Source organism: Symphalangus syndactylus, chromosome 19 (assembly GCF_028878055.3).
Source record: "Symphalangus syndactylus isolate Jambi chromosome 19, NHGRI_mSymSyn1-v2.1_pri, whole genome shotgun sequence".
Classification (NCBI taxonomy): domain Eukaryota; kingdom Metazoa; phylum Chordata; class Mammalia; order Primates; family Hylobatidae; genus Symphalangus; species Symphalangus syndactylus.
Genome location: NC_072434.2, coordinates 19,527,273 through 19,554,743, shown reverse-complemented (window position 1 = coordinate 19,554,743; position 27,471 = coordinate 19,527,273). Strand labels below are relative to the sequence as shown.

General features: G+C 50.1%; 1 protein-coding gene across 2 annotated transcripts; it reads left to right on the top strand.

Moving 5' to 3' along the window:
• Window positions 1–8,755: 8,755 nt before the first annotated feature.
• On the top strand, window positions 8,756–21,443 carry PRELP (proline and arginine rich end leucine rich repeat protein). 2 transcript variants are annotated; one of them, XM_055234474.1, is made up of 3 exons: window positions 8,756–8,878; window positions 17,462–18,450; window positions 20,984–21,443. In XM_055234474.1, the coding sequence occupies exons 2-3, from the start codon at window positions 17,478–17,480 to the stop codon at window positions 21,157–21,159; spliced, it is 1,149 nt and encodes a 382-aa protein (XP_055090449.1). In that variant the 5' UTR covers window positions 8,756–8,878; window positions 17,462–17,477; the 3' UTR covers window positions 21,160–21,443. The 2 variants fall into 2 exon arrangements, with proteins under 2 accessions (XP_055090449.1, XP_055090448.1); XM_055234473.1 differs by having other exon boundaries at window positions 8,756–8,888.
• The last annotated feature ends 6,028 nt before the right edge of the window (window positions 21,444–27,471 follow it).

Below are 27,471 nucleotides of genomic sequence, written 5' to 3'. Positions count from 1 at the left end.
CAGATTGGGCAAAGGCATAGAGGCCTAAAAGCCCAGGGAACCAGCCGGGAGCGGTGGCTCATGCCTGTAATCCCAGCATTTAGGAAGGCCGAGGCGGGTGGATCATCTGAGTTCAAGAGTTTGAGACCAGCCTCGCCAACATGGCATAACCCCGTCTCTTCTAAAAATACAAAAAATAGCCAGGCATGGTGGTGTGCACCTATAATCCCAGCTACTTGGGAGGCTGAGGCACGAGAATCGCTTGAACCTGGGAGGTGGAGGTTGCAGTGAGCCAAGATCATGCCACTGCAATCCAGCCTTGGCGACAGAACAAGACTGTCTCACAAACAAAACAAAACAAAAAACCCACGGAACCAGGATCCCATGAGTCTGGTTCTCTGGTTCCACAGGAACTATGAAAGGAAATGAGAACGGCAAGAAAGTCAGGTCAGGCTGCAGGGTCTCAAAATGTCATGCCAAGGCATTTGAATTTTATTCTATAAATACCTGAGAGACATTGCAAAATTTTACGCAAGGGAATTACATGATCAGGTTCGTGTTTGGGGAAATAACACACTTGTTCGGTCATGGAAAACAGATTAGAAGATGAGAAGGCTTCAGGAAAAAAATAAAAACAGGAGGATTTTGCAATTACTCAGACAAACACACTAAGAGGAGAAAGTATTCTAGCGCTTCTCGGCTCACTGCCCGATTCCCGCTGGGACCAGAGTGAGGGATCCTGAGCGCCTACTGTGTGTTAGAACCATGTGGGTCTTGGGACTCCAAGTAGGAATCCGGTTTGGCACAGGCCCACGGGAGCTTGTGGATAAGGCAGACAGGAGAGCAGAGAAGGGCGAGGAAGTGGCACGGTTCCCGGGAGGGCCATCCACTGGGGGACTGCTGCAGCAATCGGAGAGACCAGGGGTCAAAGAGGAGAGTGCTGTCGGGAGAGCATCCTAGAAGATGTAACACCTGGGGGGTAAAGGGCTTTCTTTTTTTCTTTTTTCTTTATTTCTTTATTTCTTTTTCTTTTTCTTTTATTTTTTTTTTTTGAGATGGAGTCTTACTGTGTCACCCAGGCTGGAGTGCAATGGTGTGGTCTCAGCTCACTGCAACTTCCACCTCCCAGGTTCAAGCCATTCTCCCGTCTCAGCCTCCCGAGTAGCCGGGACTATAGGCACATGCCACCACACCCGGCTAATTTTTGTATTTTTAGTAAAGACAGGGTTTCACTATGTTGATCACGCTGGTCTCGAACTCCTGACCTTGTGATCCACCCGCCTTGGCCTCCCAAAGTGCTGGGATTACAGGTATAAGCGAAGAAGGGCTTTCTACACAGAAGGAGCAGTGGGCAAAGGCATGCAGAGGTGAAATAGCTTGGAGTACTCTGGCTGCTGTGAGACAGTCACATGCTTGGAATCTAGACTTTGAGAAACAGGGCTGGAAAGGTAAGCAGGAGTCAGACCATGGAGCTTGGACTGCATTCTACAGGTCTAATTATCAGCCAAGGGCATAGATCAGAATCACTCATGACGACAGCCTGGAAAACGCATTTGAACCAACATCTCTAGGGCTGGGGCCTCAGGCACTTTTTTCAGGAACACTTAGGTGAATCTAACATGTGCTGTGGGCCAAGAACAATGGTCACGGGAACAGGGAACCATGCAAGGTGACCTAGTCAGATCTATGCCTGAGGAAGAGCCAGGTGGAGGGTGGAGGGCAGGGAGACCCATCAGGACACTGTAGCAGTGGGCCAGGGCCTAGAGGAAAACAGTGCCATGACAGGAGAGAGGGGGCCAGCTTGTCAGGCCATTGAGGAAATAGAACTGACTGGACTTGGAGAGTCCGGGGTGTAGGGAGCAGCGTGAAGGGAACAGTTGAAAGCAACTCCGTCTTTTAAGAAGGAGTAACTGAAACCTAGATCAGTGGTTCTTAACAGTTTTAAGTGCAAAGATTTCTTTTCAACTTTAAAAAGAAGTATGTGATGACAGTTGGACTTGTATGAATACGTAATGACACAAAGCTACATGAATTTAAAGATGATTTTAAATAATTTGCATTTTATTCATCGCAACAGTATTCATACACACAAACAAGAACATCATAGGAAGACGACCTGGGTTCAAATCTTCTCTCTGCCATTACTAGATTTGTGACCTTTGGAATGTAAACCATCTGTGCCTCAGTCTCTCACCTGTTAAATGAGTATTATAGCAGTCCCTGCCTCATTGAGCTATGTGAGGACCAAGGAGCTGGTACACACAGTGGGCTAAAATGGGTGCTTTGCCTATCATAATTCTCAAGAGGCATTATTATTGTTACTGTTATTCAATTTAGAGACATTGCTTGGTGCACATATGGATGTGGGGACCCCCAAGGTCATGTGTGGGGGTCCCTGGCAGGGCTGCCTTGCTCCTGCCCTCCTAGACCTTGTGACATGGGGCATAACTGACCACACATGTCCACAGACTGGCGGTCGTCACAGGATGCAGTGGGACTGTGTCTGTGTGAGGCAGTGTCATTACCCAATAATCTATTACATGGAGCAGGATGGCATTTGGAAGCTTGCTCAGGATGATACCTGGAACCTGGATATTCGATCCAGGTGCTTGTGACTTGCTGTGACTTGTGACTTTTACAACATAAAATTAAATTAGGCTGGGTTTTCAGGGTGATGTGATTGGGAGATCCCAGAACCTAGAAGGACCTCACCTTGGAAGGCAAAATGCCATCACCACTCACGCGAGCCTGGCTTCTGGGAGACCTAGGGCAGCCCAGAGCAGTGCTTACTGAGCAGCCCCAGGCTAGTGCTGTCTGCTAACACCAGCTGACTGTGTAGCCTTTGCACTTAGGCCTAAACACCATGTCTACAGTATTCGTGTGTCAGCACCCTCATTCCCACCAGGTGTCAACAGCCCTCTCTCTGCAGGACTGCTCAGATGGTCCACAAGCTGACAACCCCTCAACAGGATCACGGACAATTCACACAGAGGGATTTAGGGGTTCTGCAGTCCGGCCGTGCTCACTGTGTGGCCGACGAATAAGTTTTATTTCTTCCTCCGCTGCCTTTGCCCTGTCCCTTCCTCTCATCCAAACAAGCAGATCAGATCTGTGGGGAGGCAGGAAGCAGAAGCCGCCTGCATGTGCCTTTGGCTTCATTTTCCATAAGCCTAGGTTCTTGGGGGCTTCTGGGCATAGACACAGTGCCTTGGTCAGAAGAAAGGGGAACATGGAAACTTCCTTCCCCTGAAAAGGAAAGGGCCCCTGGCTTTAATGTGCATGTAAAAGGAGTTGAGCTGGAGGAGAATGAGAGCCCTGAAAGAGGGAATCAGAGAGCCTGCCCCTGGCAGAGTGCCAGGCAGCCAGCATGTTTCCAGAGAGGAAGAAAGTTCTTGCAGAAAGTTCTTGTCCCCTACATGTAGCCTAGGAAGTGTCAGAGGGCTGCTCGGCCAGAAGGGGCCTGGTGGGATGGGGGGTGTGTCCCGCAGCAGCATCAGCCAGGAGCCATGTACGTCCCCTCCCCACAGACACCCTCCATCCCCATTGGGGCTGCCACTGCATAAAACTGCCTCAAGCTGCTGGGTGGCCCCCTATAGGTACCAAGGACTGAGATGGAGTATTTCACTGTCCTGGTGAAATGAGCACTTGGATCCAGAAATTAGAGCAGTGAAATGATAGGATAAAGGTGTATTTCTGTCACTACTGAGCTGATGGACTGCCTTGAATACCTGACACATAAAAGGAGAAAACTGAGGCTCAGGAAGGGCTGCGTAGCCCAAGGCCACCCCGTTAGCATGGAGAGGAGGCAGAGCCAGGCCTGCAACCAAGTTTGTGAGACTCCAACTCCAGCACTGCCTACCTTAAAAATGAGGTCTCCATCCTGGCTAATGCGGTAAAACCCCGTCTCTACTAAAAAATACAAAAAAATTAGCCAGGTGTAGTGGCGGGCACCTGTAGTCCCAGCTACTCGGGAGGCTGAGGCAAGAGAATGGCGTGAACCCAGGAGGCGGAGCTTACAGTGAGCCGAGATCGCGCCACTGCACTCCAGCCTGGGCGACAGAGCGAGACTCCATCTCAAAAAAAAAAAAAAAAAAAATGAGGAGCCCAGGTCGGGTGAGGTGGCTCACTCCTGTAATCCCAGCACTTTAGGAGGCCAAGGTGGGAAGATTACCTGAGGTCAGGAGTTCAAGACCAAGACCAGCCTGGCCAACATGGTGAAACCCCTTCTCTACTAAAAATACAAAAATTAGCTGGGTTTGGTGGCGGGTGCCTGTAATCCCAGCTACTCGGGAGGCTGAGACAGGAGAATCACTTGAACCTGGGAGGCAGAGATTGTAGTGAGCCAAGATTGCACCATTGCACACCAGCCTGGCGACAAGAGGGAGACTCTGTCACAAAAAAAAAAAAAAAAAAGAGCAGCCCAAATGTTCACCAAGGGAGATTGCTCAAATAAATAAATATTGGGGGGTGGGGGGCAGAGAAAGAATCACCAAAAGTACCAATATGATCATCTTCAAAATATACCTGTTCCACTAAGTGAAAATAAAAGTGCATAGCTGCTTATTTGTTGCTAGTATGTGCATTAAATAAATCTGTGAGGACACAAGAAACTGGTGCATGGTCTTCTGGGGGAAAGTGAGTGATAAGGGGACAGGCAAGGGAAAAGACTTTTTCCCTGTGCAAGCTCTCATACCTCTTAGATTTTCAATCAAGAGAATGTATTAACTATTCAAAAAATAATAACCTTTTTTTAAAAAAAGAGGGTGACAGAGAATCTCCTTGTTCAACCCTCTTAAATTCAATGAAACAGACCCCTACTGAGCACCCAGGGTGTGCCAAGCCGTTGGTGGGTGCTGTGGGTTATACCATGATGAACAGGATGCTGTCTCTGCCCAGCAGGGGCCCGCTCACCCCAGGCAACCCAGGCCCCCCAGGCTGGAGGGTGGGACAGGCTGCCACAGGACTCACACAGCTTCTCCCGTTATGCATTTGCCCAGACCCCACCCACCCTGGACTGGGAGCCTCAACTAGTACAGGGTGAGGGTCCGTCCAGGGCCAGCCTCTGTGGGTCCTTATGACCACTGAACAGTTTGAGCCAAACTCTTCAGGCCCACACTGCTCCTTCCAGGCAAAGTCTCAGGACCACCACGGGGGAGGTGGGAAGCTTCAGTACCTCCCTCCTGTACTTCTATGGAAAGAGTATTACACAATTGTGTCCTTTCTTCTCTTGCTTTAAGCACTCACTGCCTGTAACCAAGGCAGCAATTACTGTGAGGGTCAAAGAAATGGTAAGACCCCCAGATGGATTTCAGTCTGGATGGGAAGTGTGGGCAGGTCCCGACTCTGCAAATGCAGCTGAAATCCACCAACTTGGAGAGCCCCCTCCCTCTGCTGCCTGGCCCTCCCTGCATTCTGTCTCCTAACCATGCTGCCCCTAGCCCTCTCCTAGGAGCAGGCAGCAGTAGCAGCAGCAATGTGCATATCTGGACTTCTCACCATATGCCCCAGCATTCACATCATGTGCCTGTGACTGTCCTCCGGCTACACCAGCAAGAGATAAATACCTCCCCTGGGTTGAAGACACATCACTGGTGTCCCCGAGACTCTAGGAGAGTAGAGGAGGCTCTTCCTGGAGGATCCGCGTAGTCCCAGGGTGCATGAAGCCAGTGAATCACAAAATACTCCCCTGCCATTGCTGCCAATGGTCCTCGTGTTATCTTGGGTATACCCTGGGAGGGAGATGGGGCAGATGAGAAAACCAAAGCTCGTGTGCTGAGACCTGCTCACCAGGTAGCTAGAGAACAGCAGAGTTGACATCTTAATCCAGGTTTCCTAACCCCAAACCTTATACTTTCTCTTCACAGTATTGTTGGAAGAGCAGTGAGAGGTCATTTGGTACAACCTCGTGTTTTATAAATGGTAAACTGAGGTCAGAGAGAGAGAGGGACATCTTCAAGGCCACACAGCATGCAACGGGGCAAAGCCAAGTCCCAAGAACCTGGACCCCTGTCTCCCAGGATGGCGACTGTGTTGAACTGGGAAGCGCTTGTCCTGCCTAGAGGTGTTCAAATCCTTTTTTTTTTTTTTAACCAATGCTTCAAAATATACCAGTAGGGTTTGTGGGAGTGGGGGACACAGAAGAAACACGATTGACCATGAGTCGGTAATTGTTGAAGCTAGGTATTAGGTAATGGGGATATTAATACTATCCTGTGTAAATATGTATACATTTTAAAATTTCCACAAAACTTTTAAAAAATTAATGTGCTGTCAAAAAAAATTAGGTACCCAAGCCATATTAGGTCCATAAGCCACTGATTAGCAAACTCTATTCTGGACACTCCTGAATATCCTGCTGGCCATGTCTATACTTCTTTCCAATTCTCTCCGCATAGTGTGGGATGTGGGAGATAGGAGAGGGAGGAACGGAGATAACTGGCTTAGGCAGGGCTTGGAAGTTGGCCATCCATTCCCAAGAGCATAGACTCTTGGGATTTGGATGGCTTTCATACAAATGGATACAGGTGACACCTCTGCCCCTGCCCATACTCCACACTCCTTCCAGTCTGTCTATCCCCACAGGCACTCTACCCATCCTCCCTGCACCTCACTGTACTTTGCTCACCTTATTACTTTTTGAGACAGGGTCTTGCTCTGTGACGCAGGCTGGAGGGCATTGGCATAATCATAGCTCATTGCAGCCTTGGTCTCCTGGCCTCAAGTAATCCTCTCACCTCAGTGTCCTAAGTACTGGGACCTCAGTTGCACACCACCACACCCAGCTAATTTTTAAATTATTTGTACAAACGGGGTCCCCTTCTATGGCCCAGGCTGGTCTCGAACTCCTGGGCTCAACTGATCTTCTGCCTTGATCTCCCATAGTGCTGGGATTGCAGACATGGGTTTCCGTGCCCAGCCAGTCTTTTTTGCCCTCTATCATCTACCACCCACCATACCAAGGGAAACAAACAAACCTGGGATCTGATGTTCCTGGCCTGCAGAAGATGCCATATCCCATCTGGATGAGAAATGAAGCACATGAGCAGCCTGGCAGAGCCACGGTTAATGTGAACCTGGAGAGGAGCCGTGCTGTCTTCCAGCAAGACCTCACCAGCAGGGTGTGAAGCCATGAGATCTGGGGTGGAAGAGGGTTAGAGAAAGGTCTGGGTTTTATTTTTCCTTCTCCTTTTCTTAGGCTGATTACTATTCACCACAATCCCTTTCCTAAACCCTAATATCTTCCCAGTTTATAAAGTGCTCTCACATTTACAATATTTAATCTTCCCAACTCTGCGAGGTCAATATTATCCACATTTTATAAATGAGGAAACTGAGGGTCCTCATGATCAAGTGATTCACCTAAGACCACATAGCTTGTGAGTGGCTGAGCCCAAGGCTGCAGACCCTAATTTTAATGTTCTGTCCTCTACCCCATATTGGGGAGGGCAGGCAGGCAGTCCGCTGTCATGGGGCTCTGCAGCTCTCCATGGAACCAATGATAGAGAAGAAAATTGCATTGCATTTTCTAAGTAGTCAGCTGGGATGGCAGGATCTTTTTTTGTTGTTGTCGTTGTTTTTGAGACAGAGTCACGCTCTTGTTGCCCAGGCTGGAGTGCAGTGGCACGATCTTGGCTCACGGCAAGCTTTGCCTCCCAGGTTCAAGCAATTCTCCTGCCTCAGCCTCCCTAGTAGCTGGGACTACAGGTGCCCACCACCATGCCTAGCTAATTTTTTTGTATTTTTAGTAGAGACAAGGTTTCACCATGTTGGCCAGGTTGGTCTCAAACTCCTGACCTCAGGTGATCCGCCTGCCTCTGCCTCCCGAAGTGCTGGGATTACAGGCATGAGCCACCATGCCTGGCCATGGCAGGAAATTTTGATGGGCATCTACTTACCTGCAAGTGTGTTGTGCTTTCTTAACTGAGGGGCATTGGTGGAGGATTGTTAGAGGTAATGGTGTTACTTGAATGGGCCTTCTGGGGTGTTGATGTGCGCAGGGGAAATTTGGATTTCCCATCACTTTGTGTGATGACCACACAGCCCCTAAATCTCACCTAAGTGCGATATGGAGAAGCTGAAAGAAGCCACTACATTGTCCACATGAGCTAGGAACAGTGACTTTAGGTCTTACATTAAATCTTAATTCTGCCTTAACTTTGCTGTGCAACTCAGGCCAGACTTCTCCCTCTCTGGTTCTCAGAACAGCTCTGGCAGCCAAACCGAAGTTATCTCCTATGCCAGCCTGAGACTCCACTCCCTTTGCAACCTCCTGGAGAAGATAACATAGGGAAAGACTGTCACTGCTCAGAGGAAGCATCCCAAACCCCTCACTGGTTTAGGAATTTAACACCACGGAGCAACGGCCCCAGAAGGCAAGGCGATTGTTAGGAGGAATTAAACAGGCTAGTGCTGGACCCAGCCATCCAGTCCTGGCTTACACAGAGGTTGCTTTTCATGCCTTTTCCCTCTGTTAATTTGGCTTGTTTTCCAAACATGGGTCAAACAACCCCTCTCCAGAAGCGGCAGCAGCAGAAGGAAATGTTATTAAAAATGAGTCTGTTAGTGGGAATGGTGTGTGGATGAAGTCTTTGGGAGTTTTGGCTGCCAAATAAAGACTTTATTGTCATTCCTCCTTTCCCAAGCTCCCTCCTTCTCTCCTCCCCTCCGCTCCCTCCCTCCTCCCTCCTCTCCTCCCCTCCCTCCCTATGATCTGCCCCTCCCTCCCCCTAAGCTAACCTCCCCACCCCAATAGGCTCTGGTGGGAGAAAAGTCAGGCAAACACAAGCACGCACACACCACTGGGAGATCAGATCTTCTAGCTGGCTCTCTGCTGCCACAGCTCCGCCGAAGGGAGGGGGTGGAAGAGGAGGACTAAACTCAGAGCTGAGAGGAGAGGCAGGTGTGTGCAGGTAAGCCCAGTCGGGAGATGGGCAGGAGACTGGGAAGAATCTTTCATCCAGTAAGTTTCCTCCTGATCTGTCCATTTATTGATCTAGTCTCTATCCTCTCACTCCTTCTTTCCTCCCACCTCTTTCTCCTTTCAAATGAGTTCAACTTTAGTCTTCCTGATTTATTTCCTACAGCCTCTTCCTCTTATTTTCAGCACTCAATACCCCTATATTTGCTTGCTGCAAAAGTTAAGCTTTCCTGCTACAGATGCTTGTTGCAGCACAGAGAGCCACGCTGCACAAAGTGTTTCTACAGATCAGGTGTTTCCATAGAAACTGGACTCCAGAACCCATCTCTTTGCACCTTTTGTGTATTGTCACACATTGTGGAAGTCACACACATCACACGGAGGCTGCACTTTCACTACCACCACCCCACACGATCATACAAAATGAAGACATCCTGTCCATTCACCTCTGCCCTCTGCATCTGACATGCAGAGCTAGATCACATCATCACCAGACACCAGCAGACACACACATACACACACACACACGCACACGCACACATGTTCCCCGCATCTTGTCTCTTGCCCTCTCACACACCTCCCTAGTTGTAAGAGCAAAGATAAAGTAGGTTTTCCCACTGAGATGGCAGAAGAAAATCTTGCATCCCAAGTCCAGGCCGAATAGGGAGGAGATAAGCAAGAGCAGGAGCTGGAAGGGTTTCTTCATTATTTAGGGCTTGACTGGGTAGGAGGGAGAGAAAAATGGCTTTTTCCAACCTGCACAGTGTCTTCTCAGCAGCTGTGTATTTCTGTCTCACTGGTCCAAACCACTTGGCTTTTGGAAAGAAAGAAAGAAAGCGACCCAGTTCCCAATCCTTGAAGGTCCTAATTCCCAGCTCTGGAGACAGTTCATTTTTTATTTTTTTTCCTGCAGGCAGCCAGAAAAATATTTTTCTTTAAAGCCGTTCTGAAATTATTCCAACCATTCAGGTTGGCAAAAGGTCCTGTGGCAGAGGAGAAAAAAAAAGGCGGCAGTTCCTTAAGCAGTTGGGGAGGGGAAAACTGAAGGGTGGCCCCTCTCCTGCTCCCCTGCTCATTCCTCTCCATTAACAGAGGGTCTGTCCCAAGGCAGGCAGGGTGTAGGGAGATCAGGGGTTCCACACACAGCTGATCTTCACAGTCACCTAAGGGCAGGAGAGGGAGGAGTGTGGAGGGCTTACTAAAAATACAGATGTCAGCTCTCACTACAGATCTACTAAATCAAGACCCAGGAATCTTGTTTTAATACTTCAGGAGATTCTGATGGTCCACCAGGGCTTGAGAATCAGGGGCCTGAGAGAGAGCTTTGCTGTAATTTTTAAGCCCAAGACTCTGGCAGTGTTAGCTGGGCAGAAGGACTGTGTCCTGGAAAAGGAGCTCCAGAGTGTCCCAAATAGGCCATCTCTCTTTTGGGGAGTGGGAGTAAACAGGGAAGAGCTGTCTCCCTCTCTCCTCCTTGCAAGCACAAGCAGCCATATATACCACAGAGGAACATTCCAGTAAGAAAGTTCCCCCAAGATGGCTCCACAGAGCTTCTGTTTCCCCTCTCCTGCTAATCTGCCTGCCCCAGGACCCCAGGAGCATGTGCTGGGCCCTTCCCCTGACCCTTCTAGGTCCCTGCTCCTCCTGCCCAGCAGCCACCTGTCTGGTCTCTCACAGAGGGTGGGCTGAACACTTTCTTCATGCCCCCTCCACCTCCCTAGTGGGCAATCCCATTTATTGGGCATGTGAGTGAAGCATTTCAAGGCTGGAAGGGGCAAAAACCTGGGTGCAAAAGGTTGAGAGAAGTCACGAATCACAGTGGAACTCCATGGCCCGCTGAGGAAGGCAGACTTGCACCTTCTCTGGCCAGTGTCCCCTCACCTGTTGCAGAAAGCATCAGTGAGAAGTTGGTGAATTAGAAAGACAGAACAAGCTTTCCCTAGGTGGCTGGGGACTTCCAGAGTCTCCTCAGTTAGTTGTTTCTGAGACCCAAGTGTGATCTCACAAGCCACAAAGGGGAGGAAGTTGCTCTGTGTGGAAAAGCTGGTACCCCACCCACAAGGATCCCTGCCTTCGAGCAGCGCATGGGGGCTACCCACTAGCCAGGCTGGAGGGAAAGAGACCCCATTACTTTGAAATAATATCAACAAGACCTTAACATTCACGAAACACTCACTTTGCATGTATTAACTCATTTAACCCTCAAAACAGAAAAGAAAGTGTTAGTATCCCCATTTTATAGAGCAGAAAAGCAATTGCTTTGCCTAAGCCTACCCAGCTAAGCATCTGAATGAAGAACTGCAGGGTTTGGTCTCAGATCTATAACCACTCAAGGCATCTTCTAGGCTTTCTTCAAGGGTTGGAGATGCTGGGGGAACAGGGCAGAGAAGGATATGGTGGGCGGCGGGCTGTAAGAGAAGAGTCGTCTCACCCTGGTTTCTTCCCCACTGCTCGGAATGGAAAACTTTCTCTTCTAGACTAGTGGCCTGAGGCCAGAAAATCTTCATTCTGTTTACACTTTGCCTTGTGGTAGACACTGGGGAGACAGATGGTCTCTCCATAATAGAGTTATTTTTATTTTTGGCACTTTTTGATCTGTAGTGCATTTTAAAGCTGCTAACCACACTTGCTTTTGACAACTGGGTAAAGAATATAGGTAGAGGGAAGATTTTTTTATTCCCATTATACAGATAAGAAAACTGAGGCCCAGAACAGGGTTCACATCACTAGGTAGTGGTGGAGGGGTGAGAATCTTCTCTCCTAACTAGTATGCACCACAGGCTCTCCTCCCACTGCCCCAGGCAAGCTCATCCTTGTACCTTTTCACCTTCCTAGAAAGGGGCATCTTGAAGTCATCATGCCCCCAAAAGGCTCCTTTGTTATCTCAGGACCACATCAGCCCTAATGGGGGCCTTGAAAGGGCCTCAGGCTCACTCCTCTGCTAACTCTGCTCATAAATTGGCAAAGACTGCTTGATTCTCCCTGCTTCCAACACCCTTCTGGACTACAGGAAGAGATAAAGAGAGCAGGGTGGCTTTCGGACACCTAGGTTAAGAACAGAAAGAAGGGAAAAAAGAGAGAGAGGTGTTCCGATGTTCACAGGCACAGCGCTGGGTCAGAAGCAGCCCCATTCTCCACTGCAGGGTAGCTCTGGGTCAAGGCATGGAGGCTTAGGGGTGACCAATTAGACAGGAGATCTGACAAGGAAGAAGAATGCCAGCTCAGAGTGCAGCGTAACCCTGCCGCTAACCCTGCCTAGCCCTGGGAGACAAACCCAACCTCATTCCCAGCCCAACCGCAACCTCTCCATACAAAGCCAATTAGCCTTAAATAAGTGCTGTTAATGACTTGACCAACCCATCAGGACTTCCACCCATCCCTGCCCTGAGCAGAAACATTCCACCACTCCTGGGTTTTAACATTAAATTAATGAGAGAGATAGGGAAGGGGGCTATCTCACTTTAAAAATCAAGGAGTCAGTGGGGCGCTGTGGCTCATCCCAGCACTTTGGGAGACTGAGGTGGGCAGATCACTTGAGCTCAGGGGTTTGAGACCAGCCTGGGCAACATGGTAAAACCCCATCTCTACAAAAAAGACCAAAATTAGCCAGGTGTGGTAGCGCATGCCTGTAGTACCAGCTACTCAGGATGCTGAGATGGGAGGATCACCTGAGCCCAGGGAGGTTAAGGCTGCAGTGAGCTGTGATTGCACTACTGCACTCTAGCCTGGTCAACAAAGGGAGACCCTGTATCACCAAAAAAAAAAAAAAAAAAAAAAAAAATCAAGAAGTCTCTCTAGAGAATCTGCTCTTTATAAACAAATAAATGAGTAAGTAAGCCTCTGCCACTTGCAGAGATTTGGCACTTTATAACATGCCTTCAAATGCATGATCTCGTTTGATCCTCACACAGATGAGGAGCCTGGGTTGGAGAGTCAGAGCCAGGAGTCAAGCCCAGATCCACAATAGTTGGAATTGAAATTAGAATTTAAAACTCTCTTAGAGGCTAGGCGCAGTGGCTCACACCTGTAACCTCAGGAATTTGAACGGCCGAGGTGGGAGGATCGCTTGAGCTTAGGAGTTCAAGACCAGCCTGAGCAATATAGTGAGACCCCCCATCTCATTTTTGTTTAAAGTGAAAAAAGAAAAAAAAATTAAGATTCTCTTAGGAAACATTCTTTAATGTGGAGGGTGAATGTTGGGTTGGGCAAAGCAATTGCCTTTCTCTTCCGTGAAGCAGCAGCTTTTCCAGAACCGATGGTGGACAGCAGAACTGCATGCTGTTGTAGGTGGTCAACAAACCTTCACTGATTGAGCAATGAGCAGAGCCCAGTAGAAAGCTGTGGGTGGAGAGGTGCACTTGTGAAAGCATAAGAAAAATTTAAAAACACACACATGGACCCATCCTAAGGAATCTTATGATTGGACAGAAGTTTCTAGAAGGCAGGAGCATAGAGTGTGGGTCTGAGGCTTTGTAGGAGGGACTATGACTACCCATGGAGTCCAGGTACCCTCAGTCTGTCACACGGATTCTGGTTTCAGAGACCTAGGACATCACGGAGCACTGCCAGAGAGAATGACTGTGCTGTCAGCTGTCAGAACTTCTCATCCTGCCTCATGGCAAAGCTCCAGCAGGAAGGGGCATCACTCCATGAGAAAAACCTTAGAAATGAATGCTATTTCCTTAAGAGAGAAGCATCCCTGCACTTGGAATGGTTCTGATTCAGCCCTGGGGCTGAGGGAAGGGGAGAAGAGCAGGCTCAGCTTCCCCACATAACTTGCTCCTGGGAGCATTTCCTGGGGAACCTCCTGTTGGCTCTGGGAGAGGCTTGGCTAGGCCCAGAGGTTTGGAATGTAAATGGGTCAGAGGACTAGTGAAAAGATAAGTTCCCAAAGGGTCTGGTGCTGCATGTGGGGATGAGGAAGGCCTGTGTTTACTGTGGATGAGAAGGCGTGCGCGGCCAGCCTGCTGGGTGGAGCTGTGAGTGACCTGCCTGTTCCTCTCACCCCTGACGATGAAGACCAGGGCTGCCCTGGCACTGAGCCAAGGAAACCCACCCCCAGCACAGGTCACAGCCATAGTGCCTCACTGCTTTTGCTGGAAGCCCTGGGCAAATTGGTGCCCAGTCCCTGGAATATGCTTTCAGTGACAAAGGCAAGGAAGGGATATAGAAAAACTGCCGCCAGTGCTTGGAGCCCCCTTGGGACAGGGCTTCTCACAGTATGAAAGATTTCTAGGCTTCTGGGTGATTAGAAAATAATTTTTTTTTTAAATCAGGGTCACTTCAGCTGGGCGCGGTGGCTCACGCCTGTAATTCCAGCACTTTGGGAGGCCGAGGCGGGTGGATCACGAGGTCAGGAGATCGAGACCATCCTGGCCAACACGGTGAAACCTGTCTCTACTAAAAATACAAAAAAATTAGCCAGGCATAGTGGCGGGTGCCTGTAGTCCCAGCTACTTGGGAGGCTGAGGCAGGAGAATGGCATGAACCCAGGAGGTGGAGCTTGCAGTGAGCCGAGATCACGCCACTGCACTCCAGCCTGGGCGACAGAGTGAGACTCCATCTCAAAAAAAAAAAAAAAAAAAATCAGGATCACAAAAATTGAGGCTTTTAGAAATGTTTTTTTTAGAATACTAATGCTTTAACCACCTCCTTAATTTATATGCAAGATGACTGTTCTGTTTTCCAGAAAATTACAGAACTTCCCACAACGTTAATTCATAGTTCACCAATTACAAGTGAAGTGGGGTTCAGCCAACAAGACTCAAGCTTAAAGTTTTGCAATTAATGCCTTCTCTTTTTAATCCTTGCAATGTGTCTCTGAGAATGTTATATCCTTAACAGGAGATCAAGCCAAAAACCTAACTGCAAGGTCCTTTGTGATAGGAGGCCAGGAAAAATGGCCTTCTAGACCTCCTTGGAGAGGCCTGCCTTGGAAGAGACCACCTTAGAGGGAGGTGGAGAAGGACAGTCTCTGCCCTCCTTCCCTTCCGCCTTCCTTCTTTCCTTCCAATACTCAGTGTACTGCATATGGGCTCATATACGCACACAGAGGATAAGTGAGTGAATTTGCTTATGTGCATGGGACCTGAAGAGGTGTGTGTGTGAGAGTGTGCAGACTGGGGGGTCAAGGGCGTGTGTGTGTGTGTCCATGCACATAAGCTGCGGTGAGACACCCTCCACCCATCCATGGCTAAGTGCTTCTCTTTCTAGTTTCTTGTCACATTCAGCTTCTCCTGAGCATTTGTCCTACAATTTAGCAGCTGGTGAGTGGCTTCTGTTGTCTTTCTTTGATCAAAGCCAGTAAGGAGCCAGGCACTGGGTCAAGCAAGAAAAGTCTAAGCTGACATGGGTTCAAAGAGAAGGTGGGAGAGGCAGGGTGTCTGAATCAGCACAGTGATCACAGGGTCCAGACACAAGCTGGGGACATACTCCAGCCCACCCTATCTCAGAGAAGCCTGCATCCCCAGTGTGTCCAGACCTCGAGGTAGTGGAAGGGGCACTCCAATTTTGAGGAAGAGGCAAAGAAGGCCAGTTGAAGCAATGTGGGAACAGGGATCCTGGCTGGGGGTGTCATAGGAATGATATCCTTGGAGAGGGGAAAGTACAGGGCATCCCCTCCGGGGACCCTTCCTAGCCTAGGCCGGGGGGATGCCTGTGGGAGCTGCCTCTTTCTGTCTGCAGCCATGAATCTGTTGTTATTTCCCCAGTTTCAATTCCACTCAAACCACATGGCCCTATCTGGAGGGTCATCGGGGCCAATGGGAAGGAGGGCAACACCAAAACATCCTTCAGCTCCGTATTTCAATGTCATTGAGGCTAACAGGAGGTTATTCTTGATATCCCACTTTAATACCACTAACTCCAAAGGATATGGGAGCAGCAATATGTGATCAAAAGAAAGGAAAGTGTTTTCTCCACATCTTTCAATCCCTTCCCTGTTTATTTTCCCGGGAGCCTCCACATCTGGGGAGACATTCTTGGGGTATCTCCCAAAGGCAAAGACCAGTGTTCTCTGAGCCAAGTGCCGGGAGTAGGGAGATGGGTGGGAAGGCCCAGAGCATCTGTGAGCCAGGGTGGATGCAAAGGTGTCAGCAGCACTTCCCTCCCTTCCCAAGATCCCACTAGCTCTCCTCTGGAAGGGAGGAGGCCTTGGTTCTTGTCCTGAGTCTGCTGTTAAACAGCATCTTGGCCTTGGCAAGCCACTTCTTCCCTCCAGTCCTCAGTTTTTGTAAACGGTGGGGTCTGGAGTTGATTGGTGGATTTCAAGCCATTTTTAGCAAAGAAACGTGTCCCCCGCCCCCCAACAAGTAAATGCTTTGGCTAAACCTCAATATATATAATAGGTTTTTTTCAAGAGAGCTGCTGAGGTTGGCACAGGGATGGCTTGAGGGTACCCCAGGGCCATCTCCTCAGTCTCCTCCCCACAGGGGCGTGCCACAGAAATGAAGGCAGAGTTGGAAAACCACTATGTTATGGGATCTTTAAGGACCTTTCTGGATTTAACCAGGACTCTATGGTTCATACATCCTAACATCCCTCTCATGGGGAAGACACTGATGATTTTCTCATGCTGTGAATGGGAGGACTGAGGGCCAGAGTGGTTAAGGGTCTTCTCTGACAAGCCCCAGGACTCCTGACTCGGAGTCCAGTGTGCTTTCTTTCTTTCTTTCTTTTTTTTTTTTTTTGAGAAAGAGTTTTGCTCTTGTTGCCCAGGCTGGAGTGCATTGGCGCAATCTCGGCTCACTGCAACCTCCTTCTCCTGAGTTCAAGCGATTCTCCTGCCTCAGCCTCCCAAGTAGCTGAGATTACAGGTGTCCACCACCACACCCTGCTAATTTTTTGTATTTAGTAGAGACAGGGTTTCTCCATGTTGGTCAGGCTGATCTGGAACTCCTGACCTGAAGTGAGCCACACGTTTTGGCCTCCCGAAGTGCTGGGATTATAGGCTTGTATGCCACCACCCTGGCCCCAGTGTGCTTTCTTTCATTCTTTTTTTTTTTTTTTTTTTTGAGATGGAGTCTCACTCTGTCACCCAGGCTGGAGTGCAGTGGTGCAATCTCAGCTCACTGCAAACTCCGCCTCCCAGGTTCACGCCATTCTCCTGCCTCAGCCTCCCGAGTAGCTGGGACTACAGATGCCCGCCACCACGCCTGGCTAATTTTTTGTATTTTTAGTAGAGACAAGATTTCACCATGTTAGCCAGGATGGTCTCGATCTCCTGACCTCGTGATCTGCCCACCTCGGCCTCCCAAAGTGCTGGATTACAGGCGTGAGCCACTGCGCCCGGCCCCCAATGTGCTTTCTACTAGCATGCCCCCTGCCCTCTTCAGAGCAGGCTCAACACATCGAGTGGCTAAGCCAATGGCCAGGGAATCCAGAGCCTCAAGCCCTTGTTATTCCTTTACCTGCTGGGTACAAGCAAACAAGGAGATGCTTCTACAGCTCCCTGAGCTCTGCCCATCTTCCCTGGAGCTCTAGTTCTGCCCAGTTCTGGCTTCAAAAACATGATAACTAGTTACTGAGGGCCCAAGGATAATGACCTCCTGTGTCTTCTCCCTGCAGGTGCATCACCTGGATCATGAGGTCACCCCTCTGCTGGCTCCTCCCACTTCTCATCTTGGCCTCAGTGGCCCAAGGCCAGCCAACAAGACGACCAAGACCCGGCACTGGGCCCGGGCGCAGACCTAGGCCCAGGCCCAGGCCCACACCCAGCTTTCCTCAGCCTCATGAACCAGCAGAGCCAACAGACCTGCCTCCTCCCCTCCCTCCAGGCCCTCCATCTGTCTTCCCTGACTGTCCCCGCGAATGCTACTGCCCCCCTGATTTCCCATCTGCCCTCTACTGTGATAGCCGCAACCTGCGAAAGGTCCCTGTCATCCCACCCCGCATCCATTATCTCTATCTCCAGAACAACTTCATCACTGAGCTCCCGGTGGAGTCCTTCCAGAATGCCACAGGCCTGCGATGGATTAACCTGGACAACAACCGAATCCGCAAGATAGACCAGAGGGTGCTGGAGAAACTGCCCGGCCTGGTGTTCCTCTACATGGAGAAGAACCAGTTGGAAGAGGTCCCCTCTGCCCTGCCCCGGAACCTGGAGCAGCTGAGGCTGAGCCAGAACCACATCTCCAGAATCCCGCCTGGTGTCTTCAGCAAGCTGGAGAACCTGCTGCTCCTGGATCTCCAGCACAACAGGCTGAGTGACGGCGTCTTCAAGCCTGACACCTTCCAGGGCCTCAAGAACCTCATGCAGCTCAACCTGGCCCACAACATCCTGAGAAAGATGCCGCCCAGGGTCCCCACCGCCATTCACCAGCTCTACCTGGACAGTAACAAGATTGAGACCATCCCTAACGGATACTTCAAGAGCTTTCCCAACCTTGCCTTCATTCGGCTTAACTACAACAAGCTGACAGACAGGGGACTCCCCAAGAACTCCTTTAATATCTCCAACCTGCTCGTGCTCCACCTGTCGCACAACAGGATCAGCAGTGTGCCCGCCATCAACAACAGGCTGGAACACCTGTACCTCAACAACAATAGCATCGAGAGTGAGTGGGGTGGGCCGGGGCGGGGCCAAAGGCAAGGAGGTTGCCTTGTATAGCGCCTCTACCCTCTCTAGGGAGACTCAGGGTGGGGTGGTATAAAAAGCATCCACTTTGGCACTGGACTTCAATTTATGGCCTTGCCACTTGCTATCTGGGTGACCTTGAAAAGATATTTGACCAGTCTGGGAAGTTTCCTCATCTGTAAAGTGAGAATGGTAATAATACCTTCTATCACAAAAGTGATATGAGGATGTAATAGTTTAATATGGAGAAAGTGCCAGAATACCATACTTGGAGGGTCATAGGTTTTCTTCCTCAGCCCCAGTTCCTTGGCAACTGGATCTATAGGTAGGGTAGACATGGAATATACTCCTGGACATTCTGCTAAAAACAGAACAGAGACATTTATATACCTATCCTGAAATGTCCTGGGCCTGCCCTCTGCAGAAACCTGCCCCTGTGGGAGGATGCTTCTTCCCAAGCCTGAGCCTGGGTTTTGATTCACAGTATGCAACTGGTAAAAATGTGGCAGCCAGGAAAAGAAGGTCTGTATGCTGGTGCTTTCTGAATCTATCTGGAAGGGTGTGATGTTTAGATGCACTTAAGGGAGAGTTTGCCTAAGTGACATTTACAGGGTTCTGGACTTGGAGTATCAATTGCAGCCCAGGAGAGGAGGTTGGAAGTTGCAGTTTTGCTTCAATCAAAAATTTCAGCTCTGAGCAGAGCATTAGCAGAAAGGTTTAGAAGTGAAATAATATTTTCTGGTCCTTGAACAAAATCAGCCTACATTCACACAAGGCATGCAGCAGCAGAAGGGAGGAGAGGGATTGAGGGAAAAGAGAAGGATCCCTAGAACGATACTTGGGGATCCTTAGGTTCCAAACCAAAGAATGAGAGGGAGATTGTTGGTGTCTCTACCGACACCAACAATGGGCGAATAGATCTGTTCACTCATTTGGGATAATTTCAAGAAGTAGAGGAGGATTTTTTTTTAACCTTACAAAAAAAGAATAGGAAAGGGGAAGACTGTCTAATTTTACCCTGAAGACAGCACACCAAAATAAAACTCATTACCCCCAGGAAGCTATGAGGCCAAAATACAGACAGAAAGGATACCTTGATTAATAAATGGCTGATAGGTCTCTACCAGATTATGGAAGAACAGGTTGCTGGAGGATACCCCAGCCTTCTAAGGTTGAAGTCAGAGAACTCACACATGAGCCCACCCCATCCAGCCTGTCTCCTGTGCCTTTCACAGACAGAATGGGCTGAGTGGGGCCTAGGTCAGTGCGATGATTATGTTCTTCACAATGACCGTAATGCTGCCACTGGTACTGTCCTTAAACAGCTTGAAAAATGCCTTTGCCAACATTCCCTCCCCTGATTACAGGGCAGGAACCACTCTTACCATTTCACAGATTGAAGAAGTCAGCGTCAGGGTGGCTAGGCCACAGCCCGAAGCTCATAAGAGAAAACCCCTGTGTCAGAGCCCTTCTGCTACTCCAATGGCGAAGGAGAAAGGAGGAAAAGGAAGAGGAAGACAATTACAATGAAGACGATGCCTACTCTTCCTCCTCCTCCTCCTCCATAAATGATAAGTGAGGAAGGCTTAGGGGAGAATAAAACAGTTCATTTAAATGCTGGCACGCCTGGTGCCACAGGCATCTAACAAGATGTGATGGAGGAAATGGAATCTCAGGCCATGGACCCTTCAGAATCAGTAGGCTCATCGTGTCCCTGGGGCTCCAGAGCTCTCCCCAGACCCTCTTTCTTCTTCCTGTCATCCCTATTTCAGTTACCATCTTTTGCCCATCCTCATGTCTCACATCCAATTCAAAGGAAAACCTGCAGAGTAATTTTCACATCCACCTGCTGGCTTCAGATCTCACCTTACTGCATTGCTTCTCCACACTGTAGCCAGATCATCTTTGTACAACATAAACCTGAACATAGGGATCCCTAAGGACCCTTCCAGATTTAACACTCCAGGATGCCATGGTTCAAGTATCCTATTAATAACATCGCTCTCATAAAGACAGTCCTGTTCACTGCCGTTCCTCAGACCAGAGATGAAAAGCCTCTTAGTGAAAGACTGTTTGAGAGCCTAACTACCTTCCCAGCTTACTCTCCTTAGTACATCACATTGCAGTATTACTATTCCCAGATTCGCCCACAAGCAGAATTTTGGCCTCCACAACTTCATTCAAACAGATTCCTCTATCAGAACATCATCCCTCAGGTCTCCACCTGTTGTAATTCTACCTATTCTTGAAGGCCCAGTTCAAAATTTACTTCCAATTTTCTAGAGTGAACTTGCTATAACAGTTGTTGATCAATTCCAACTTAATTCATTTTACAAATCAGTAAACTGAGCCTGGAGGTCAAGGCAGCTCATCTGTGATCAGACATCCCCAAAGCTAGCCAGTTTCAGAGAGAAGTCTACAGTCCTTGCTCTCGGGTGTCTTCCCCTTTCCCCTTCCTCATCTTGGCCGCCAGCCTCCACTCCCTGCTGATTTCTCGTCTTCTTTTTCCGTAGAAATCAACGGAACCCAGATTTGCCCCAACGACCTAGTGGCGTTCCATGACTTCTCCTCGGACCTGGAGAACGTGCCACACCTGCGCTACCTGCGGCTGGATGGAAACTACCTGAAGCCGCCCATCCCGCTGGACCTCATGATGTGCTTCCGCCTCCTGCAGTCCGTGGTCATCTAAGCCCTACTCCGCCATGGGATCTGCTCTGACCGCACTTGAAGGCTGGGGCCCAGGCGCCTGTGCCCGCCATTCGTTTTCTCTTTCTCCCTTTCTTTCTCCCAGCTTTGCCTCCCTTATCCCACCCTTGAGGCAGGGAAAAGCCATCTATTCTTCTGCAGCCTCAGGAGCAAGACTTCCAAGGGTTCAGTTTGGTCCCACCCAGTTGAAAGACACCCAGTGCACACCCAAACTCCTGGCCTTCTGTGGTTTCCCTTTGCTCCAGAAACACAGATGTGTCTAAAGACTTGGTGTCTCCTTCTCTCTCCTCCCCCACCCCCACTCCTGGGTACATCTGGGCCGTGGACTATCTGATCTTGGTCCTGGCCGAGCAAACAGCCTGGAGGTAAGGTTCAGAAAGTTCCCCTGGGGACTCCTCCATCTTGGGCAGCTCTGGCTCAAAGAAGCTGAGAAACCCAGTTCTCCTGGGCCAAGAATCCCTTCTAGCAAAGCTGCTGCTACGCCGCACGGTTCCCCGGCACCAGACATCGCCCTGGCCCTGCTGGCCCGGGTCTCCGGGAAGGAGGAGCGAGGGAATGACGGAGGTGGGGTGCAGGGTCAGGGCTCCCGCAGGGGCCTGCATCTGGCCAGCAGGTCACAGGGATGCGCAGGGGGCTCCCTCCTGTTCCAGGGTGAACATAGCACACGCCCTCCTGGCTGGGCCTCAGGAGGAACAACCAAGGAGAATGGCCCAAGGAACTAGGAAGCAGCCATGGGAGAGGGGAGGAGTTCAAGCCCGGGATGGGCCTGCGTGGCGTCGATGGGTCCTGCGGCCCCCTTGCCCAACCTCGGGTTTAGGGAGGAGGGTTCACAGTGTTTGTGTGGGGGCGGAGGAAGGAAGAGGCAGCAGCCCCGCCCCCGCCATCTGTTCTCCATCAGTGTGCGCGGCCCAGCTATTTCCACGCTCGGGAGGCGGCTCCTGAGAAACAGGGAGGAAGGGGCGGAGCACCTGGACATCTCCCAGACGCCCCTCCACGTTTGAAAATGCACCTCCTCCTCGGAGACAGACGCATCGGTGCCACCTAGTGGCTGGTGGGAGTAACGGCTGGTCCCAGTCTTGCGCCTGGCCCTCTTCCTGGGGTGATTTTCCTCGGTGGAGGAGGCCCGTGGGGTCCCAACATGGAAGAGCCATGAGCAGTGTGCATGGTGTCGCTCTCCTCTAGGGTCTAACGGGCACAAACGTCCCCAGGCTGGGCTCATTGCCATCATGAGTGAGCCCAGGTGAGGACATAGTCGGCTCCCATTTGTTGTATGCCCTTTCCGGGTGCCTTCTCAGCTCCCTCATCTGTAAACCGAGGAGGTGGATAAGATGCTCCTGGCCGGGCGCGGTGGCTCACGCCTGTAATCCCAGCACTTTGGGAGGCCGAGGCGGGCGGATTATTCCCTGAGCTCAGCAGTTCGAAACCACCCTGGGCAACGTGGTGAAACCCCCGTCTCTACTAAAATACAAAAAAATTAGCCGGGCGTAGTGGCGCGCGCCTATAATCCCAGCTACTGGAAAGCTGAGGCGGGAGAATCGCTTGAGCTGGGGAAGCGTAGGTTGCAGTGAGGCAAGATTGTGCCACTGCACTCCAGCTTGGGCGACAGAGTGAGACTCCGTCTCGAAAAAAAAAAAGATGCTCCTCTGAGGTCCCTCCAGCGCTCATGTTCCAAGTCCTCCGGCGCTCATGTTCCGAGTACACTTTAAATCATACTCGAATGCAGGACAAGTCCTAAATATTTGCCCCTTCCCTTGCAGTAATTTATTTTCTGTATGGACTGTCCCTCCCCCAGAGGCTTCCCCACCCTCCATGCCTGGTCCAGGTGAGCAGCTTGGCAGGTCTCCAAGTGGAACCCGGTCCAGACAGGGCTGCCTCGACTTCACCTTTCCCCCTAACTTCCTCCAAGGGATGCTGCCCCTTCTCAGCCCCCTGCGTGTGTATATTGGTGGGAGGCGTAGGAGATGGATGTTCTAGAAATGAGTAAGACACAGTGCCCACCCCCAAGTTAGGATGAAAAAAGTTCCAGAGGTTTTTAAGAAATTGGATTAAGCTGGGTCCCTAACTTCAAGAAATTCCCATTATGCTCCTTCTCACCTTTCTCTTTTGCTAATTATGGAAAATAGGGCCTGTTTCATCATAGCCTCCTTCCCCCGTGCTCCACTACAATCGCCGCATTCTTTCTAGCTGCAGCTGGTTTCTTCAAGGCTCCTGCTTAAAGTCCATACGTTATTATGGCCGAAAGCAACCTGGTGCTTCGGCCTGGATAAGAGCCCCTTCTGCATCTTATTCACAGCTTGCAACCTCAGCCCCTTTGATGAGGCCCTCAGGGGAGAGGTCATTACCTTGATCCTGCAAACCCAATCACCATCATCCCACTGCCCAATCTTGAATATGTCTGCTCTCCATCGCTCTCTGCAGCTGTAAGCCAGAGGGGATTCAAGGTAAATAGGCTTTACAGGCTCCCGTCCCCCAAACACACACACAATGGGCTGGTTTCTTTCAAGTTTAAAAAGAGCCCCCTTCTCCATGCACTAGTTCATTCCCTCCATGCTGTCATCATCAACATATACAGGTGTGTACATAGGTGTATGTGTGTACTCTGCACATATATCTCTTCTCTCTTGAAGACCGTGTTAACTTTGTGAAATAACTTCCACATTTCAACATACTTCACAGTACAGGAAATAAAGTAATATGAAAAACACCCTGCGTGAACTCAACGGTGTGAACAGGTCAAGAATAACACTTTAAAGTCATCTTGCCGGCTGGGCATGGTGGATCACGCCTGTAATCCCAGCACTTTGGGAGGCCAAGGCTGGCAGATCGCCTGAGGTCAGGAGTTCAAGACCAGCCTGGCCAACATAGTGAAACCCCTTCTCTACTCAAAATACAAAAATTGGCTGGGTGTGGTGATGCATGCCTGTAGTCCCAGCTACTTGGGAGGCTGAGGCAGGAGAATTGCTTGAACCCGGGAGGCAGAAGTTGCAGTGAGCCGAGATTGCACCACTGCGCTCCAGCCTAGGAGACAAAACGAGACTTCATTTCAAATAAATAAATAAATAAAAATAAAATAAAGTCATCTTGCCAGCCACCCCCTACCGTTGAGCCACCATGCCCAGCCCCAAAGCCTCTTACTTGCTCTAACAAGATGAGTGGAGAAAAGATTATATTCTTAAGAAATTCCTATGAAAGCTATCCAAAAGCCTTCTCTTTCCTCTTTTCTTCTTCTCATTATTTTTTAATAGAGGCAGGGTCTCATTATGTTGCCCAGGCTGGTCTGGAACTCCTGGCCTCAAGTGATCCTCCCACCTTGGCCTCCCCAAAGTGCTGGGATTACAGGTGTGAGTCACCATGCCCAGCCCCAAAGCCTTTTCTTGAAGAATTTCTCCCAAACTCACAACCCTCATGAAAAATTAATCCTCAATTCCACAAGACTGCCCACCCACAGACAAAAATATATATATATTCCTAAAGTCAGACCAGAAATCTGACAGCTGCATTTGAAACCCAAAGCCTCGGGTTCTTTCAAGCTACATGTACTAAATCATCAAAGATCTCCCAGGAGCTCTGTACTGAGGCAGACACAGAAAGACACAAAATGGTCATCTTTCCTGCCCAAGTAAAGCTTACAGACTAACTGGGGAGATGTAGTGTGCATACAAAACAGTAAAAGAGCCATCTCAAGGGCAGAAAGCATACAGCCAAGTCATCTGGAATGGTCTACATGCCATGCGGAAGTCCACAGAAGGGTTAGAACAGGGTGTCCCAGAATCTCTCTTCTGAGGGAAGGTTGGTTGCAAAAGTAGGGTTCATGACCCTCCCAGGTTACACCATCTTCTTTATAATGAGAACTGCCAGGTGACGCCCTCGCTGCTCCTACTTGGCTACTAAACATCTACTTCAGTTCACTTCACGGATGTTCAGTGGATATCGGTCACATGCCAGGTCCCCAGCTAAGCATTCAAGGATGGGTAATATACACAGCAGCACACCCTTGAGGAACTCATACCTTGGTAAAGGGAAAGAAATCCATGAATGGATACCTCTGTGTCCTAAGCGTTTGTAATAATGCTGTGTGTCAGGCCTCTGAGCCCAAGCTAAGCCATCATATCCCCTGTGACCTGCACATGCACGTCCAGACGGCTGGTTCCTGCCTTAACTGATGACATTCCACCACAAAAGAAGTGAAAATGGCTGGTCCCTGCCTTAACTGATGACGCTACCTTGTGAAATTCCTTCTCCTGGCTCATCCTGGCTCAAAAGCTCCCCCACTGAGCACCTTGCAACCCCCACCCCTGCCTGCCAGCGAACAACCCCCTTTGACAGTAATTTTCCATTACCTACCCAAATCTTAGAAAACGGCCCCACCCCTATCTCCCTTCGCTGACTCTCTTTTCGGACTCAGCCCGCCTGCACCAGGTGAAATAAACAGCCTTGGTGCTCACACAAAGCCTGTTTGGTGGCCTCTTCACACAGACACGAGTGAAACTGTGTATGAACAGCATAGAGGAAAGGGCTTTCACCTCTACCTGAGGAAAACCAGAAAGGCCTCTACCATGTGAGCTGGCTCTTAAGGGATAAATCAGATTTTGCCAGGTGGATGAAAGAAAAAAAGATGCCACCTGGACAGCAAACAGTATGAGTACAAAGGTAGGAAGGTGCGGAGTCTACCCTGTGGGGCTTGTGTGTCTGAAAAAGAGGAGAGGGTCATGTTCCGGTCATGGAGTGGAGTGATGTGGCTACAAGCCCTCAGCAGGGGATACACCCCTGTCCTCCAAAACACAGGAGGGTTCCTGAACTTCCCCTCCTCTCTCTCCCTATCCATGAAAAGGGCAACAACAGGGTTGGCTGGTCAAACTTCTGTCCATACCACCTGCCACCTCTGATTCATCAACACGCCTTGTGCCTCTCCTAATGAGAGATTAGGATTAGGACACCTCCCCCGCCTCCTGCTTCCTTTGCCAGGCTCTTGGGGAGCTGGGCTGCCTGGAACAGCAGTCTGCAGGGTTAGCCGTTTCCCCCACCAGGTCACATGTACACATCCATGGACAGCCCCTTATATTCACGAGAACAAGAGTGTGTGACCTGTGAGCTTGGGAAAGCAGGAGGAGAAGTTGGGAGAGGGTCTAGGATGCGAACCTGAGTCTGGATGTGGCTCCTGCAGGGAGTGGGGGGAGCAGGTGTGTATGCATTGGGGAGGAACGATGGTGGGGGTGTGGCAACCAAGCAGGGATAGCAGGACCGTATGTCACTGGGAAAGCAGGGAGGGAGAGTGGGAGCAGGCGGCAGGGAGAGTGAATGAACACTTGCATTTGCATTTCTCCCAGGAATAAATGTGTGGGGTGGGAGGGGGGAGATCGCCTAGCCTGGCTGTGGGGGCGGAGGGCCTCTGGCTGCAAAGCCCAGGCTGTGGAGAGAAGATGGAGGCATACAGCCTGCCAAATGTGCCATCTGCCTCCTGGGTGCCCTCCAGGATACAGGGCTGTCTTTCCCTCCACCCAGCAGAGCCTCCAATGGTGTCTTTTCCCAGGTGGGGGGCTGCCAGGGGTACAAGAACATGCTCTTCTCTAGTGACCAGACTCTTGGGCTGAGGGAAGCCCACTCTCGCACCAGCTGGTGCCCAGGAACACAGCAAGCCAAATGCTGCCCTCGAAGGCCAGGCTATTAGATCTGCCTCTTCACCTGGTGTGCCAGGGCAGAGATGAGTTCTGCCAAGCCATCTGCTCTGAGGGCCTGGAAACACATGGACTCAGGACTCCTGGGGAAGAAGGTGGAAATGGGGAGGGTCATATGAACTAAAGAAAACTCTCTGACCCGAGAGTCAAAAAATCTAGGCATTGGCCCCGGCTCTGTGTGACCTAGGGCAAGTCATGTCACCTCTTTGGGCCTCACTCTCCTCATCTATACCACAAAGATTTGGACTAGATCTTTAGGGGCCCTCACAGCTGGAATTCAGTATCTGGTTGGCGGAAAGGAGTGGGAACAAGGAGAGTCACTGAGAAACCTGGGTGGGCGCCGGGGCACAGGCTGGCAGAAGCTGGGGGAAGACTCCTTAGCCACCCCACCTCTGCCTTCAGCAAGGACTTGCTCGGCAGCCTGCTGGAGGCACCAAGGAAAGGGGAGTGTTTCCAGATAAATGCCGTTGGCCCTCTGTATTGGTGGGTTCCACATCCATGGATTCAACCAAGCACAGATTGAAAATATTCAGAAAAAAAATTTCACAATGTTCCAAAAAGGAAAACTTCAATTTGCTGTGTGCCAGTACTATGTGGAATCCATGTGAATGGACTGAGGT